Source organism: Scomber scombrus, chromosome 18, assembly GCF_963691925.1.
Source record: "Scomber scombrus chromosome 18, fScoSco1.1, whole genome shotgun sequence".
Lineage (NCBI taxonomy): Eukaryota > Metazoa > Chordata > Actinopteri > Scombriformes > Scombridae > Scomber > Scomber scombrus.
In genome coordinates this window covers 2,199,497-2,217,717 of record NC_084987.1, presented here as the reverse complement: position 1 = coordinate 2,217,717, position 18,221 = coordinate 2,199,497, and the positions used below count along the sequence as shown (strand labels likewise).

The 18,221-nt window shown below is 43.7% G+C and overlaps 1 protein-coding gene across 1 annotated transcript in view; it reads right to left on the bottom strand.

The window, feature by feature from the left end:
• Positions 1-5,021: 5,021 nt before the first annotated feature.
• The window catches only part of taok2a (TAO kinase 2a), a 32,260-nt gene continuing 19,060 nt past the window's right edge, over positions 5,022-18,221 (bottom strand). The window contains 12 exon segments of the mRNA XM_062438204.1: positions 5,022-6,165; positions 6,768-6,950; positions 7,968-8,180; positions 8,267-8,506; positions 9,153-9,356; positions 9,856-9,984; positions 11,291-11,341; positions 11,343-11,528; positions 12,625-12,753; positions 14,677-14,886; positions 15,446-15,616; positions 16,317-16,398. Of these exon segments, the coding sequence (XP_062294188.1) occupies positions 5,254-6,165; positions 6,768-6,950; positions 7,968-8,180; positions 8,267-8,506; positions 9,153-9,356; positions 9,856-9,984; positions 11,291-11,341; positions 11,343-11,528; positions 12,625-12,753; positions 14,677-14,886; positions 15,446-15,616; positions 16,317-16,398 (2,710 nt within the window). The 3' untranslated portion in view covers positions 5,022-5,253.

The window sequence follows — 18,221 nt, the reverse complement described above, 5'->3', positions numbered from 1 at the left end:
TCTCTGCTCGCTTTTTACACTCAAGACTTAAAATCTTAAACCCAGTGCAGCTTTTTTTCTTTTTTTTTTTTATAATAATAATAATAATTAAAATTGGCAGAAATTAAAACACAATGAATTAAAAAGAAGGGAATGGTCGGCACTGAATGAAAAAACAAAACATAATAAAAAGAAAGTTGGCAATAAGAAATCTCACTGTTCAGATATATATAATCATTGAGGGATGTTTGAGGATAATCAGGAGAAAAAAACTGCAGATTATTCCTCGTAACAGAAAAATATAAAATAAAAACATTTTAAAAAGTCCAGCATGACGTCGTCCTTTACTGTAGTGCTCATCCCTCTCTTCTTCTTCTTCTTCTTCTTCTTCTTTCATCTCTCTATTTCAGCATTTGCACAAACATTTATTTTTTATTTTCTACTCTAAAGTCTTGCGCTCTTTTTTTCTTTTTTTTTTTCTTCTCCCACCTGAAAACATTCTTTCACTATCAGTGCAAATGAGGTAGCCATGACAACCAAACAGCAACAGCATCGGATCACAACGAGGTCGACTCAACGACCAGATGATTGTTAGGTTTTGTGTTTCTACCTATTCGGACTGTGTTAAATCAAATGATGAGGTGTTTAGAAAAAGAGGATTCTGGGAGTTTGATTTAATACTTATGTTTAGGTTCATTTAAAAAGAGGTAATTTTAAAGAGAAAAAGGTGAAATTTTAAAGAATTATGAAGAAAAGTAGAAAGAAAAGTGTTTAATTGGTTTGTTTCTGTGTTACATTTGATTTAATTTGCAAAAGATTATTAATTTATTTATTTTTTTGGGACAGAAAGTTTTTTTTTTTGTGTAAAATTACTTAAAAATTCACTGTTAACTACCTGAAAGGAGTTTTAAACTAAATTATAAAGAAAAGCAGGAATAAAAGGGTTAAATTGGTTTAGTTATTTTTTATATTTGACTCAATTTACAATGTTTTTTTTAACTAATTCGACTTTTTCTGTAGTTTTATGTCAAAATGATTTTTCACTAATAAACTAGAAGAAGCTGCTTTTTTATTCTCACTTTTATCTGATTTATTTTATTATTTTAACTTTTTTTTTGGACTATTTTTGGATTATATGATAAAAAAATTGCAGCTTAAATTATCAAAACAATAAAAAGCTTTAAAATAAAGTAGAACATTTGGTTTTAGTTGGTTATAATATTTGAGACTGACAGAAAATAAGTTGTTTTATGTGTCAAATATGTAGTTTGACACAATTAATTACATTTAAACTCAATTATAACAACCAACTATCTGATTTTGTATTAATATTTGAACCAAAAACTTTCTTAAATGTGACATAAAATAATAATAATAAAATAATAAAATGATGAATAATAAACTAAAGTAGCTGCTGTTCATTCTCAGCATATTTATGATGTAATATTTTCATTATTTTGTTTTTTAACACATAAAAACCAATTAAACACTTTTATCAAATCTTTCTTATTATTCGAACGACTTTCTCTGTAAAATCACCTTTAAAAATTCACCTTTTAAACGACTGTGTGAATTATTTAAAAACAAAAAAGGAGAGAAATAAAAGAAATAAAATGAAAACATGGCACCGAATGTAAGGAAAGAACGTGGGAATGCGACGCTTCACGTTTTAATACTGGCTCAAAAATAATAATGATGATAATTAAAAAGTAATAATAATAAAACTTAAAAAGTACAACGCAGCCCTGCCCAGTAGACTCTTCTCCCCCTGAGACCTTGCAAGGAATGCTGGGAAATGTAGTCCTTTTAATTTGTCCTCCTTAGTAACATTTATATTGTTTTGTTGTAGTTGGTTTTTTTGTAGTTTTTTTTCTTTAATAGCTCTATCACAGTAACATTGCGCGTATTCCCCACCTAGTGGTCAAAATTGGCAATTACATAAAAAAAAAAAAAAAAACCTTAAAAATTTAGCATTACAACATAAATATTACAACTGCAGTAGTAGTAATAATAATGATAGCATCTATTTGTCTATTACAAATTGGCGTATGACTCACGTGACAAAATAAAATCATTATTATTACTCTAACACAGTCTTAAAAGTTAGTGCTTATATTTACACTCGTAAGTACAATGCAAGTCAAAAGTGTTTCAACAGTGAACAATCTTCAACGATAAACCTGCTAAACGCTCACACAGGTATCTTTACATTTATATGCATTTATATAAATAGGTAGTGTGCATGTTTTTAAATCCATACAAATGCCGTCTGTACACAAGGGTTGTTTCCATGCACTGAATTGTACTAATCTTGTAAATGCACACACACGTACATCTTTATCAACAGATGCAGACAAGGGGAAGAAAAAAAATAAAAATAATAAGGTGGGGAAGAAGAGGAGGAGGAAGAGGAGGAGGTAAGCTGTCAGCACACACACACACACACACACACACACACACACACACACACACACACACACACACACACACACACACACACACACACACACACACACACACACACACACACACACACACACACACACACACACACACACACACACACACACACACACACACACACACACACACACACACACACACATATCCTCACTTTTTCAGCAACGTTTGAACGCAGGTTTTGTGTGTTTGTTGTTTTTTTTAGTGCTCAAAAAAATAATTCTCTCTCTCTCTTTCAGGCAGCGTCGCTTTAAAAAAGGAGCAGCCGACAATTCAGACTTTTTTTTTTATTTAGTTGTTGTCGTTTTATTTTTAGTGTTTTAACAGAAATCAGAAGAGTTTATCATCGTCTGTGTGTTCAGTAATAATCAGAAGAAATAACGTCCAAAAATATCTATTCAAGCTTCTTAAATGTGAATGTTTTCTTTCTTTTTTCTTTAGTTGCTTTATGACAGTAAACTGAGTATTATGAAGACAGTCGATGACATCATGTTGGACTTTAATGACCAAACAACTAATCAATTAAAACCTATTAAAACAATCGTTAGTTGTGTCTTTAAAAAAACAGATTCAAGTTTTCATCCTGGATAAACTCTGTTGATCATTTTCAGTTAAATTCTGAATAAATGAGGAAAATAAAACCTGTAATTAAATCAATAATTAATATAAAATCAATAGTTGGAGCTGAGATTAAACTGAGAGACTCAAACAGGAAGATATTGATCAATCTGTTGATTGTTTCTCTAATAAATTGATTATTTCTTCTGAAAAATGTCAGAAATATTAAATCTGATGTTTGGTGTTTTTGCTTCAATGATTAATTAAAAGCAGAAATGTTGATTAGAGTTTTATCTGATTAGTAATCTAACGAGGAAATGCCCCAAAATATATTCTGTTGCTTTACTTTAACCCTCCTGTTGTCCTCGAGTCAAGGGAGGAAGGGAGGAAGAAAGAAGGAAATGAGGGAGGGAGGGAGGGAGTAAGGAGGGAGGAAAGGAAGGGAGGAAGGGAAAGAAGGAAGGAAAGGAAGTAGGGAAGGACAGAGGAAAGAAGGAAGGTAGGGGGGAGAAAAGAAAGAAAGAGAGAAGGAGGGAGGGAGGAAGGAAGGGATGAAGGAAAGAAAGAAAGAGGGAAGGACAGAAAGAAAGAAAGAGGGAAGGACAGAAGGATGGAAGAAAGGGGGATGGAGGAAGGAAAGAAGGAAGGGAGGAAAGAGAGAGGAAGGAGAGAAAGAGAGAAGGAGGGAGTAAGGAGGAAGGAGGAAGGAAGGAAAGGAGGGAGGAAGGAAAGGAACTAGGGAAGGACAGAGGAAAGAAGGAAGGTAGGGGGGAGAAAAGAAAGAAAGAGAGAAGGAGGGAGGGAGGAAAGAAGGAAGGAAGGGTTGAAGGAAAGGAAGGAAGGAAAGAAAGAAAGAAAGAGGGAAGGACAGAAGGATGGAAGAAAGGGGGATGGAGGAAGGAAAGAAGGAAGGGAGGAAAGAGAGAGGAAGGAGAGAAAGAGAGAAGGATGGAGTAAGGAGGAATGAAGAAGGAAGGAAAGGAGGGAGGAAGGAAATGAAGTAGGGAAGGACAGAGGAAAGAAGGAACGAAGGAAAGAAAGAAAGAGAGAAGGACAGAAGGATGGAAGAAAAGGGGGATGGAGGAAGGAAAGAAGGAAGGGAGGAAAGAGAGAGGAAGGAAAGAAAGAGAGGAGGGAGGGAGGACAGACGGAAGGAAGGAAGGAAGGAAGGAAGGAAGGAAGGAAGGAAGGAAGGAAGGAAGGAAGGAAGGAAGGAACATAAAACAGACGGGGTAAATTTGACTGAATGTTTTTAAATGAATTCTGATTTGTTTTGTACTGAACACTCAGAGTTAATAAACTGGTTTCTCTCTTCTGGTTCCAGTTAAACCAGTTAAACCATCCAGCGTGTTTCTCTAGCAGGACTTTAAAGGGCAGTGTGGTAGATTTGTCTCGGGTCAGATGGCAGTGATTTTTGGGTGTTTTTTGTATTTTTTTGTACTTATAATAAACAGAATCACTACAAATAAAAGAAAATGTGTTTTTTTTGTTGTTTTTTTAAAAAGAAATCTTCCCTTGGTCGACTCCTCCCCCCTCCCCCCGCCTCCCCCCCCCCTCCCTCCCCTCCCTCGCTGAATGTATGAAACACATAGAAATCAAAAAACTGGGTTTACAGCTGACTGTTATTTACATTAGTTACAGTGGTTTTTGTTGTTTTTTTTAAAGCACCGCCAGCCAAGTGGAAGCTCCACAACTTTCCTCTCGCTTCAGAAAACCTGCAAAAAGATCCAAACTGGAAACCATTAAAAACGCATAAAACCCTACAGACTGGTTTTATCAGCACTGTGCGACAGATCACCAACTAATGGGATTATTTTGTTGGATTTCACGTAAAATTCAACTTTGTTCATTTTGCGGCTCGTTTTTATTCACATGTGGACGTGAATCAGATTTTAGCCGCTTTTATTCTTTTCTTTTACCCCCCTCCCCCCCCCCCCATCGCTGTGAGGAAGAGGTCGACTCTTCATCACACAGGCTCCTAAAACTGATTCTGTAGTGACTCAAAAAGCACAAAAAAAAAGACAAATAAAAAGGTTTACTCTCTTTCTTTTTTGGAGAAAGGAGATGTTCAAATTTAAATCTCTAAAAATTAAAATAAAAAAGGAGCTTGTTGTTGTTTTGTTTTAAATGATCGATTCGCTCTGCTTCAGATCTGTGAAGCCTCTTAAAAAAAACCTCCTCTTGCTCTCAGATGAGCGTCGACCTGCTGCTGTCGTCATAGCAACAGCAGGTCCGTTCGGAGAGACGGCGGCGAGCTCACGAGTACGACAGGTGAGAGCCGTTAGAAATGTGAGAAGTGACCGACGTGCTGCGGCTGAGGCCCCCGTCGCTCCCGCCGGCCCCCGGGCCCCCCGAGGCCGTCCTACGTAGAGGCTGGGGGCTGTTCCTGAGCGCCATCAGGGTGGGGCCCCTGACGGCGAGGCCCCCGCCTCCGTAGCCTCCTTGAGACGACGAGGAAGAGGAGGCGGAGGAAGGAGGAGAGGAGGAGGAGAGGGAGATGGGGGGAGGCGGAGGAGGGGGAGGAAGGAGAGCCAGGGACTGGGAGGAGGCGTGGGTGGAGAGGTGGTGGTGGTGGTGATGGTGGTGGTGGCCCTGGGAGTGATGGGAGTAGTGGCCCCCTCCTCCCACCCACTCCCGGGCCCGCTCGCGCTCCCTGCCGTCGTGGCGCTCGTGGCTCTCTCGGTAGAGGTGCGGAGTGCTCTGGTGGTGTTGGTAGTGCTGAGGGAGGTAGTGCTGCTGCTGGTGGTGGGAGGAAGAGGAGGAGGAGGAGGAAGAGGAGGGGTGGTGGCCCCGGCCGCTCTTGTGCAGCTCGCTGTCCCTGCCGAGGCCGTGGGAGGAAGTGACGGACTCGGCCCGGCTGAAGCCTCCGCCGCCGTGGTTCTGACTGCGCCAGGACGGAGTCGCCACCGAGTTCTGCACGCTGTGGCTCCAGTGGCTCCCCGAGCGAGGGACGGGCCGCGAGGGCCAGCCGCCGGAGCCCGAGGACGGGCTGGGGGTCGGGTAGCCCTGGTTGAAGGCCTCGGCCGGGATGCCCGTCAGCGCCATGTTGCTGAAGCCCAGACGCATGCTCTCCGAGTCGAAGGCCTCGATCTCGTGAGCCTGACGCTCGAGCAACGTCCGGATCCGCTCCGAGCGCTCGTTCTGCAGAGAGAGCATCTCCTCCTCGATCTGACAGGAAACACACGGTCACATGATCAGACACGCGGTCACATGATCAGACACGCGGTCACATGATCAGACTGTCTGAGTGTCTGTTTTAATGTGAAACTATAGAATATGACATAAAAATAAATAAAATAATAAATGAATATAATATAACAAAAAATAATAAAAATTAATACAAATAAAACAAATAAATATAATATGAAAATAATTAAATTAATAAAATAAAAGTAAAACAGAGAATTATTATATAAAAAATAAAAAACAAATAAAAACAATAAAACAGAAATAAATATACAAAAATAAATGAGATAAAATGTAATAATATATATATAAAATAAGAAATAAATACAATATAACAATAAATACAATAAAAAATAAAATATAAATAAAATAAGAAATAAATATAATATATAAGAATATATTAAACATAAAAATAACTACATTAATAAAAGTCAAAGAGACTTAAAAATTAAAATAAAAATAAAACTGAAATAAATTTAATACCAAAAAAAATTAGATAAAATAAAAAATAATAATAAAAAATAAATAAATAAATAAATATATAAAATAAATAAATAAAAACTAGAACAGTGAGGTGTTGTTACCCGTTGCTCCAGCAGCGCTCGGCGGATGGAGACCCTCTGCTCCAGGTCCTTCACCTCTCTCTCGTGCTGCGTGTCCGTGTGGATCTTGATCTTACTCTGATACGCGTTGAGCAGCTCGAGCTCCTGCTGCAGCTGCATCCTCAGCACCTGGTACTCCGCCTCCTGCGTCTCATCCAGCCGCAGCTGCAAGAACAAGAACACAACCTCCGTATCAGTAGAGCAACAGCTGCTGCAGGAGAGCTGCAGGACGGCGAGTAAACAACTTTAGAGTCTGAGAGAGGGTGGTGTGAAAGGAGCTGATGTGGTGTCGGGTGGTGTGAAAGGAGCTGATGTGGTGTCGGGTGGTGTAAAAGGAGCTGATGTGGTGTCGGGTGGTGTAAAAGGAGCTGATGTGGTGTTGGGTGGTGTAAAAGGAGCTGATGTGGTGTGAAAGGAGCTGATGTGGTGTGAAAGGAGCTGATGTGGTGTGAAAGGAGCTGATGTGGTGTCAGGTGGTGTAAAAGGAGCTGATGTGGTGTCGGGTGGTGTAAAAGGAGCTGATGTGGTGTAAAAGGAGCTGATGTGGTGTGAAAGGAGCTGATGTGGTGTGAAAGGAGCTGATGTGGTGTTGGGTGGTGTAAAAGGAGCTGATGTGGTGTCGGGTGGTGTTAAAGGAGCTGATGTGGTGTCGGGTGGTGTAAAAGGAGCTGATGTGGTGTTGGGTGGTGTAAAAGGAGCTGATGTGGTGTCAGGTGGTGTAAAAGGAGCTGATGTGGTGTCGGGTGGTGTAAAAGGAGCTGATGTGGTGTAAAAGGAGCTGATGTGGTGTGAAAGGAGCTGATGTGGTGTGAAAGGAGCTGATGTGGTGTTGGGTGGTGTAAAAGGAGCTGATGTGGTGTCGGGTGGTGTTAAAGGAGCTGATGTGGTGTCGGGTGGTGTAAAAGGAGCTGATGTGGTGTTGGGTGGTGTAAAAGGAGCTGATGTGGTGTGAAAGGAGCTGATGTGGTGTTGGGTGGTGTAAAAGGAGCTGATGTGGTGTGAAAGGAGCTGATGTGGTTTCAGGTGGTGTGAAAGGAGCTGATGTGGTGTGAAAGGAGCTGATGTGGTTTCAGGTGGTGTGAAAGGAGCTGATGTGGTGTGAAAGGAGCTGATGTGGTGTCGGGTGGGTTCGGGTGGTGTCGGGCGGTGTAGGCGGTGCGCGGGGTTCCTTGCCTTACTCACAGCCTGTGTGGACAGCATGTCGTTGATGGAGTGGTCGTACTGCTCGGCCAGGATGGCCAGCTTACGTGTTTGCTCATCTTTGAGGCGTTTGAGGACGGCCTTGTGGTCGGATTTTGGAGTGCTCTCCAGCAGGTGGTTACGCAGAGCTTTGTACTGACGGGTTTGGATCTTACAGGTTTCCTGGAACTGACGCTTGATCTGCAGCTCTTTGGACTGAACGGAGGGAGACACATTATCAGAAAACAGCATAATTTAGGTGCAGAATAATAACTTTCCAGGACATTTTTATCACTGCGTACCTTCAGGCTCTTGGGCTGCTGCCGGACCTCCATGGTGTGTTTCTGCCGCAGCTCCTGCTCCCGCCGCTTGTTGTACTCCATCTGATTGGTCAGCTCGGTCTGGTGCTGCGTCCGGATCAGGTCGGCCCGGGTTCGCTGCACCGAGCCCAGCTGCCTGAACTCAAGCTCCTGGGTCGACTCGTGGTGCCGCAGCAGCATGGCGCACTCCAGATCCTTCTGGGTCTGCTTCTTGTTCAAGTCCTGGAGGAGGGAGGAGGAGAGAGGAGGAGGAGAGAGGAGGAGGAGCGAGGAGGACAGAGGAGGACAGAGGAGGAGGAGGTGGAAGAGGGAAGAGGAGGACAGAGGAGGAGGAGGTGGAAGAAGGAAGAGGAGGACAGAGGATGAGGGAGGAGGAGGAGGACAGAGGAGGAGGAGGGAGGAGTAGGGAGGAGGGGGACAGAGGAGGAGGAGGACAGAGGAGGAGGAGGGGGGAGGGAGGAGGAGGACAGAGGAGAAGGAGGGAGGAGTAGGGAGGAGAAGGACAGAGGAGGTGGAGGACAGAGGAGGAGGAGGACAGAGGAGGGAGGAGGAGGACAGAGGAGAAGGAGGGAGGAGGACAGAGGAGGAGGAGGGAGGAGGACAGATGAGGAGGATGGAGGAGGACAAAGGAGGAGGACAGAGGAGGAGGAGGAGGAGGAAGGAGAGGAAGGAGGAGGACAGAGGAGGAGGACGGAGGAGGACGAGTTGTTAATTTCCTAAAACAGCTTATCATTTGTCTGGGACTATTTTCAGCAGCGGATGAATCCACAGTTGTTGCTCTGGCGGCAGCAGGACGGTTTGTGTTTTGATTTGTGGATGAAAAATCTAAATGAATCTCATAAATAAAAGCTTCTCCTTCAGTATTTACCTCTCTGAGCAGATCCTGCTCCAGGTTGTGACGAGCCAGCAGCATCTTCCTCTTGTATTGGCGACACTGCAGCTCGTAGTACTGCCGCTGCCTCCGCAGCAGACTGGCCTCCTCCTCCGCCTGCATCTGCTGCAAACACTCCTTCTGACGGATCAGCCACTCCTGCTTCTCACGCTTCGGGGTCGACTGGTTCTCGTTCAGCTCCTACACACACACACACACACACACACACACACACACACACACACACACACACACACACACACACACACACACACACACACACACACACACACACACACACACACACACACACAGACACACACACACACACACAAAAGATAGTTAAGAGTTAAAGAAGAATTAAAACATTAGAAACTCTTTGTGTTAAAGTCTGTAGTCGTTGTTTTTATCACTGCGGAGGTTAAACTATATTCTGCTTCATTGATTGAATATTAAACAACATGAAATCTGAAGGCCGTCATTTTGCAGTGGGGTGATCAGTATCAGTGGTTCTGTTGTGTGTCCTAACCCTCCTGGAGCTGACCCAGGATCAGTATCAGTGGTTCTGTTGTGTGTCCTAACCCTTCTGGAGCTGACCCAGGATCAGTATCAGTGGTTCTGTTGTGTGTCCTAACCCTCCTGGAGCTGACCCAGGATCAGTATCAGTGGTTTCTGGTTGTGTGTGGGTTTGTGTTCGTGCCTCTTTCAGCTGATCCATGCGCTGGCGATACTGGCGTTTCTGTGACTCCAGTAAACTGGTCAGCTCTTTCTTCTGCTGGCCCAGTATGTGCTGCTGGAACTTCTTCTCTTCTGCCAGAGCCGCCTTCGTCTGCAGGAGAGGACACAAAGAGGTTCATTATTATCATTATTATTATAATTATTATTATAATTATTATTAGCTTTTACGCCGATCTGATTGGCCGATCAGTGCCGTCATTGTTGTGTTGAAACTTTTTGCAGATGCTCCCGTTGCATAGATTGCAGATGGCTTGTGTTTTATCTGTCTCATTTACTCCGAAGCAGTTCTACACCACCGACATGTTTGTTTGAATCCGACAGCTGTCATGATGTGACGGACATAACGTTTTTTGGTTGTCTGTCCGGGGGCGGGGGCAGGGGGATGTGATCGGTCTAATCAGCGGCAACACAGAGTTATAGTGACGCTTTGCTCTCACACACGCGCTGCATTTAGACACACACACACACAGACACAGACACAGACACAGACAGACACAGACAGACAGACACACACAGACAGACAGACAGACACACAGACACATAGACACACACACCACACAGACACAGACAGACACACACAGACAGACACATAGACACACACACACACACAGACACACACAGACACACACAGACACACACAGACAGACACACACAGACAGACACAGACACTGAGCGCTCTTGCTCGTTCACCCCAGATTCCAGGAGATTACGTCTCATTTGCGGTTGTCATGGAGATGCTATCAATCTGCGGGAGACTCCCCGAACTTCCAAGAGAGTTGGGATGTCTGCACAGTGTAAGTTGACCGGCTAATGTGTATGTTATTATTACTCATTGTTGAACGTAACGGCTGTGAAACTATCAGAAAATAACGTGTAATTGATCTGATTCACCGGCTTCTTACTGTCAGCGCTCCCCTCCCTCTTCATCCTCTCTACCTCACTCCACCACAGTTAACACAACATCGTCTTATAGCCGCTCTCTGACGGAGCAACTCTGTCCTCCATTCAGTGTTTTGAACTTTTATAAATAACAGGAAGGTGGAATAAAGTAGTAGTATTCCCGCATTGAACAGACTGTCTGAGAGCAGAGGAGAGGCTCACCGTCACACACACACAGTGAGTGAGCTGCTCCGCTCCTCCCTATCAGCACGTGGGTTAGGGTTAGCTGGTTTAACAGTAAATTAACAAGTTATTTAAATACACATATTGCTCCCTCACGTGATCGGATCGGTGATCGGTTTATTTAAACTCACTAATCGGTGATCGGTCCCAAAAAGCCTGATCGTGTAAAGCCTAATTATTATTAATAAACTGTCTCAAAGTATTATAACAGTAGTAGTAATATTAGTAATAGCAGTAGCAGTAAAAGTAATATTAGTAGTATTATGGCCTCGTACCTCTTTCTCCAGGATGGCCTGGTGCTTCTTGCCCAGCTTGTCGGCCTCGGTGGGAGAAGCTGTTCCTCTGGTTCTCCAGCTCCTTGTCCAGTTTCAGCTGGTGCTCGTCCATCTCCGCCTTCAGCTTGTTCTCCAGCCCCATCAGCTGCTTCTGGTGCTGCCGCCTCATGCGCTTGTATCCCGACATCTGCTCCCGCAGCGCCGAGCCCTGCTCGTGCTCCTGGATCTGACGGGTCACCTGCAGGAGGACACGCGCATGTTTCAGGGTGTAAGAACACACTGAATGACTTAACCTCTTTAACCCTCCTGTTGTCCTCGAGTCAAGGAAGGAAGGGAGGGAGGGAGGAAGGAAAGGAGGGAAGGAGGAAAGAAGAAGGAAGGAAAGGAGGGAAGGAGGAAGGAAGGAAGGAGGAAGGAAACAAGGAAGGAAGGAAACAAGGAAGGAAGGAAAGGAGGAAGGAAGGAGGGAGGAAGGAGGAGGAAAGAAGGAAGAAGGGAAGGAAAGAAGGAAGGAAGGAGGGAGGGAGGAAGGAAAGGAGGGAAGAGGAAAGAAGAAGGAAGGAAAGGAGGGAAGGAAGGAAGGAGGAAGGAAACAAGGAAGGAAGGAAACAAGGAAGGAAGGAAACAAAGAAGAAGGGAAGGAAAGGAGGAAGGAAGGAGGGAGGGAAGGAGGGAGGAAAGGAGGAAGGAAGGAAAGGAGGGAGGGAGGAAGGAAGAAAGGAAGGAAGGAGGAAGGAAGGAGGGAGGAAGGAAAGGAGGGAAGGAGGAAGGAAGAAGGAAGGGAGGAAGGAAGGAGGAAGGAAAGGAAGGAGGAAGGAAAGGAGGGAGGAAGGAGGGAAGGAAGGAAAGGAAGGAAAGGACGGAGGAAGGAAGGGAGAAAAGGAAAGGAAGGAAGGAATGAGGGAGGGAGAGAGGAAAGAAGGAAGGGAGGAAAGAAGGAACAGTCAAAACAGACGGGGTCAATTTGACCCGGGAGGACGACACAAAGGTTAAAGAAAAAATAAAACCATTGCTGAAACATAATAATGTAAAAGCAGGATTTAACTGTTGTTGTGGGTTAAATGGAGCTCATTTATAGAAGACTGTAACTAATGATTAGTTTCATTATAGATCCAACTGCTTATTATTTTTAACTTTAATTAATACGCTGTTTGGTTGGTTTATGTACAAATATTAGACAATAATGATAAATAACATAAACTGAACAAATACGCTCAAATCAAATTTAACACCTTAACTCCGACAATTCCAGACATTTTAAGACAATTTTAGACCTTGAATATCAAAAACTAAATTTAAAGACATTTTCAGGTGTGAGTGATGAACGAACGCACCAGAGAGGCGGTCCGGATGGTGGCGAAGTGGTCCCGGTTCCGGTAGTAGGCTCGACGGCGGCCGGCAGACGGAGCCTGAGGCTGATCCATCTCCGGCTGGTAAGGATCATCGTAGATGTTGTCCTGACCCTGAAGAGGAGGATGAGGAAGAGGAGGAGGAAGAGGAGGAGAGACTTTAAATCATAGAAAAACAAAGTGAGCTCCACTGACTCCTCAGAACAGTTTGAACTGCGTCAGATCGAAACGTTCAAACCCTTTTGTTCTTTTTTAGTCGCTCTGTAACATTTCATCAGGAAATAAACATAAAACAGACTTTTATTAAACTGAAAGTTACAGCGAAGTTTACTGAGAGCCAAGAAAGAAAGAAAGAAAGAAAGAAAGAAAGGAAGAAAGAAAGAAAGAAAGAAAGGAAGGAATAAACCATATTGGCCTCAGATTTAGGTCTGGTTTAACTATGTGTGTGTGTGTGTCTGTCTCTGTGTGAGTGTGTGTGTGTGTACCGTGGGTCCGTGGATGATGGAGCTCTGTGTGTGTGTGTGTGTGTGTGTGTGTGTGTGTGTGTGTGTCTCTCTCTGTGTGTGTGTGTGTGTGTGTGTGTGTGTGTGTGTACCGTGGGTCTGTGTATGATGGAGCTGTGTGTGTGTGTGTGTGTGTGTGTGTGTGTGTGTGTGTGTGTGTACCAGAGCTGGGGACTCGGACTCGCGACTCGGACTCGAGTTGCACTTAAGTCTCACTAAACTGTGACTTCAGACTCGACTTGGACTCGACCTCAAAAGACTTCAGACTTGACTTCGACTCGAGGCTCGAGACTCGCGAACAACCTTTATTTCGTGTTATTATTATTATTCTCATTATTTATCTGTCATTCATCTTTTTGTATGATCTCTGGCTTTGAGCTAGATGTAAACACCAACGTCATGCCACGCGCATGCGCCATGTGTGAAGCGCGCATCTTCAGTATCAGACATTGACAATGGCGAGTGCGACAAGTTCAGCAGGAGTGCCTCAGATCATTACGTTTGGATACAATGCCTTCACACTCCCGTTTTTCCCTGGTTCTCCCATATTTCGAAACCATCTCCCGCCGCCCTCCCGTCATTTCTCCCGTAATTGACAAGCCCCAAATTTGTTTGTTAATAATAATAAGAAGCGCACAATAGCAAAAGTTTTATTTTGAAAGCTCAGACAGGAAACCACCGCAACTCTTATCATGCTTAGTGCCACTACTAATTATTAACACAACGTTGCGTTAACTATGGTCATTTTATTTATTTATATTTATATATCCCCACACATTCCCTGCTGTGTGTTGTGTTAAGCAGCAGATAAAAGGCAGCTTGGAGAAAAAAATAATGAACATGTGTTTGTACCACAGTGTTAAACTGCAGTGCAGTGTTTCTGTGATGTTCATGTTTTGTTCATTTTGTTGTATTTTACAACATTGTTAAAATAATTATTTTTTTGTTGAAGAAAATACAGTTATGGAATTGAAATAATTCTTAGTGTATGTTTCTTCACATCACATTGCAGTAGATTCTCTATAGTGAACCTACAATTGATACATTTTCATACTGTCCTATATCAAGGTCTAGGTCAAGGTAATAGCTGAAGGTAAATTTGGTAACAGTTTCAGGAAAGGACATCTCAACATACAAACAGATACTTACATACAAACTTCAGTGACAGCACACCACAAAAACAGACATGGGCAGGTGCTCGCAAGGCTAACTGATCAGGATGAAGGATTGTACAGCTCTAAGGTCAGAATTTGATTTTGATTTAGTGTTGGAGAGAGACTTGAGACTTGACTCGGACTCTTGACCAGAGACTTGAGACTTGACTTGGACTTGACCCTCAAAGACTTGAGACTTGACTTGGACTTGTAAAAAATGACTTGTGAACAGCTCTGGTGTGTACCGTGGGTCTGTGTATGATGGAGCTGTGTATGATGGAGCTGTGTGTGTGTGTGTGTGTGTGTGTGTGTGTGTGTGTGTGTGTGTGTGTACCGTGGGTCTGTGTATGATGGAGCTGTGTGTGTGTGTGTGTGTGTACCGTGGGTCTGTGTATGATGGAGCTGTTGGACGTCACCGTGTGCTCTCCCTCCTGCATCATGGCCATCTCACTGCTGCTGTCGTCGGAGGCGTCGGCCAGACTGTTCACTGAGCTGCTCTGAGAGCTCGCTGAGATCGACATACTGGGAACAGACTGGGAGCTCTCCATGCTGTTCACTGTGCCCGTCCTCAGCAGGTACTGTTCCACCTCCTGAGACACACACACACACACACAGAGAGACACACAAACAAACACACACACAGAGAGAGAGAGAGAGACACACACACACAGAGAGAGAGACAGACACAAACACACACACACACACAGAGAGAGAGACACACACACACACACACAGAGAGACACACAAACAAACACACACACAGAGAGAGAGAGAGACACACACACAGACACAGAGAGAGACACACACACACACACAAACAAACACACACACAGAGAGAGAGAGAGACACACACACACAGACACAGAGAGAGACACACACACACACACAGAGACACACAAACAAACACACACACACAGAGAGAGAGAGACAGACACAAACACACAGAGACACACACACCGACACACACAGAGTTATTATAATTTTTTACATATATTTTTGCTTTCTTAGAACAATACTGGGTATTTTTGTAACCATGAGTTTTTTTTGCCTGTGGACAGTCACACACACACACACACACACAGAGACGCAAACACACACACACACACACACACACACACACACACACACACACCGCCTCCTCCTCCTCACCTCCTCGTCCTCTCCTCCCTCAGACACAGGCCCGTTCTGCTGCGTCTCCTGGAAGAGGATCTTCTTCATCTTGCGGTACTGCAGGTTGTCCAGCTCTCTCACTGCATCCTTGGTCCGTGCGATCAGATCCATGACGACCGTCAGCGGGCGCTCACGGCACAGGAAGCGATGCTGGGGGGGGGGGGCGGGGTCAGAGGGAGGACGGGTGAGTGTGACCATGAGACGAGTTAATGATGATTTAATGTGTGTGTGTGTGTGTGTGTCTCTGTGTGTGTGTGTGTGTGTGTGTCTCTGTGTGTGTGTGTGTGTTTGTGTCTCTGTGTGTGTGTGTGTCTGTCTGTGTGTGTGTGTGTGTGTCTCTGTGTGTGTGTGTGTGTGTGTGTGTGTTTGTGTCTCTGTGTGTGTGTTTGTGTCTCTGTGTGTGTGTGTGTTTGTGTGTGTGTCTCTGTGTGTGTGTGTGTCTCTCTGTGTGTGTGTGTGTGTGTCTGTGTGTGTGTGTGTGTCTCTGTGTGTGTGTCTCTGTGTGTGTGTGTGTGTCTGTGTCTGTCTGTGTGTTTGTGTGTGTGTGTGTCTCTGTGTGTGTGTGTGTGTGTGTGTCTGTGTGTGTGTGTATGTGTTTGCGTCTGTCTCTGTGTGTGTGTGTGTGTGTGTGTGTCTGTCTCTGTGTGTGTGTGTGTGTGTGTGTCTCTGTGTGTGTGTGTGTTTGCGTCTCTGTGTGTGTGTGTCTGTCTCTGTGTGTGTGTGTGTTTGTGTGTGTGTCTCTGTGTGTGTGTTTTTGTGTGTGTGTGTGTGTGTGTGTGTGTTTGTGTGTGTGTTTGTGTGTGTGTTTTTGTATGTGTGTGTGTGTGTATTTGTGTGTGTGTTTTCTCACATTCAGCAGCACGTCCGAGGTAGGCCGGTCCTGGGGAATCTTCTGTAGGCAAGAGTCAACAAAGTTGCGGAAGGAATCAGACCTGAAGAGAAATAAAAGGTTTATATTATGTTAGTGTTGGGAAGATGATGAATTCATAAATCAGTTAAACTAGATTTAAAAGCAGCATCAGGTTTGTTAAAATGTACATTTAGTATTTTTGTTGGTTTTATATCATTAGAAATGACATTTGCACCATTTTTTTACCAAAAGTAAGACTGAATGCTCCTGAAAATGTCAAATGGTGTAACCACAAAAGAATGATACATATTACATATTTTATCCAACGTGAGAGAAAGAAAGAGAGGAGGAAGATGAGACAGAAAGAGGAGAAAGAAAGAGGAGGAAGAGGAGAAAGAAAAAGAGGAGAAAGAAAGAGGAGGAAGAGGAGAAAGAAAGAGAAGAGGAAGAGGAGACAGAAAGAGAGGAGGAAGAGGAGAAAGAAAGAGAGGAGGAAGAGGAGAAAGAAAGAGAAGAGGAAGATGAGACAGAAAGAGAGGAGGAAGAGGACAAAGAAAGAGAAGAGGAAGAGGAGAAAGAAAGAGGAGGAAGAGGAGAAAGAAAAAGAGGAGAAAGAAAGAGGAGGAAGAGGAGACAGAAAGAGAAGAGGAAGAGGAGAAAGAAAGAGAAGAGGAAGAGGAGACAGAAAGAGAGGAGGAAGAGGAGAAAGAAAGAGAGGAGGAAGAGGAGAAAGAAAGAAAGAGAGGAGGAAGAGGAGAAAGAAAGAGAGGAGGAAGAGGAGAAAGAAAGAGAAGAGGAAGAGGAGAAAGAAAGAGAAGAGGAAGAGGAGAAAGAAAGAGAAGAAGAAGAGGAAAAAGAAAGAGAAGAGGAAGAGGAGAAAGAAAGAGAAGAGGATTAGGAGAAACAAAGAGAAGAGGAAGAGGAGAAAGAAAGAGAAGAGGAAGAGGAGAAAGAAAGAGAAGAGGAAGAGGAGAAAGAAAGAGAAGAGGAAGAGGAGGAAGAGGAGAAAGAAAGAGAAGAGGAAAAGGAGAAAGAAAGAGAAGAGGAAGAGGAGGAAGAGGAGAAAGAAAGAGAAGAGGAAAAGGAGAAAGAAAGAGAAGAGGAAGAGGAGGAAGATGAGAAATAAAGAGAAGAAGAAGAGGAAAAAGAAAGAGAAGAGGAAGAGGAGAAAGAAAGAGAAGAGGAAGAGGAGGAAGAGGAGAAAGAAAGAGAAGAGGAAAAGGAGAAAGAAAGAGAAGAGGAAAAAGAAAAAGAGGAAGGGGAGAAAGAAAGAGGAGAGGAGACAGAAAGAGGAGGAAGAAAAAGAGGAGAAAGAAAGATTAACGGAGAAAGAAAGAAAGAAGTAAAGCAGTCAGGTCCTGATCTCCATGGTTACCAGGTTAAATGTAATATTTAGAACAATTGTATTCCATTACCTTTATTTAATATAAAGTTATAATGTAAGATCATGCCAAACTAGTTGATATGGTGTTTTATTGACTATTTACTGTTTTTAAGCAAGTTGAATTATTTGGTACAAAGTTTTTATGGTTACACCACTTAGACATTTTTGCCATAATCCTCTAATATATTCTCTCTACATGGATTAAAAGCAGAGGAAGGAAGAGGAGAGGGAGGGAGGAAGGAAGGAAGGAAGGAAGGAAGGAAGGAAGGAAGGAAGGAAGGAAGGAAGGAAGAAAGGAAAAAGGAAGGAAGGAAAGAAGGAAAGAAAGAAGGAAGGGAGGGAGGGAGATAGGAAGGAAGGAAGGAAGGAAGGAAGGAAGGGAGGGAGGAAGGGATTACAAATGAAAGGAAGGAAGGAAGGAAGGAAGGGAGGGAGATAGGGAGGAAGGAAGGAAGGAAGGAAGAAAGGAAAAAGGAAGGAAGGAAAGAAGGAAAGAAAGAAGGAAGGGAGGGAGATAGGAA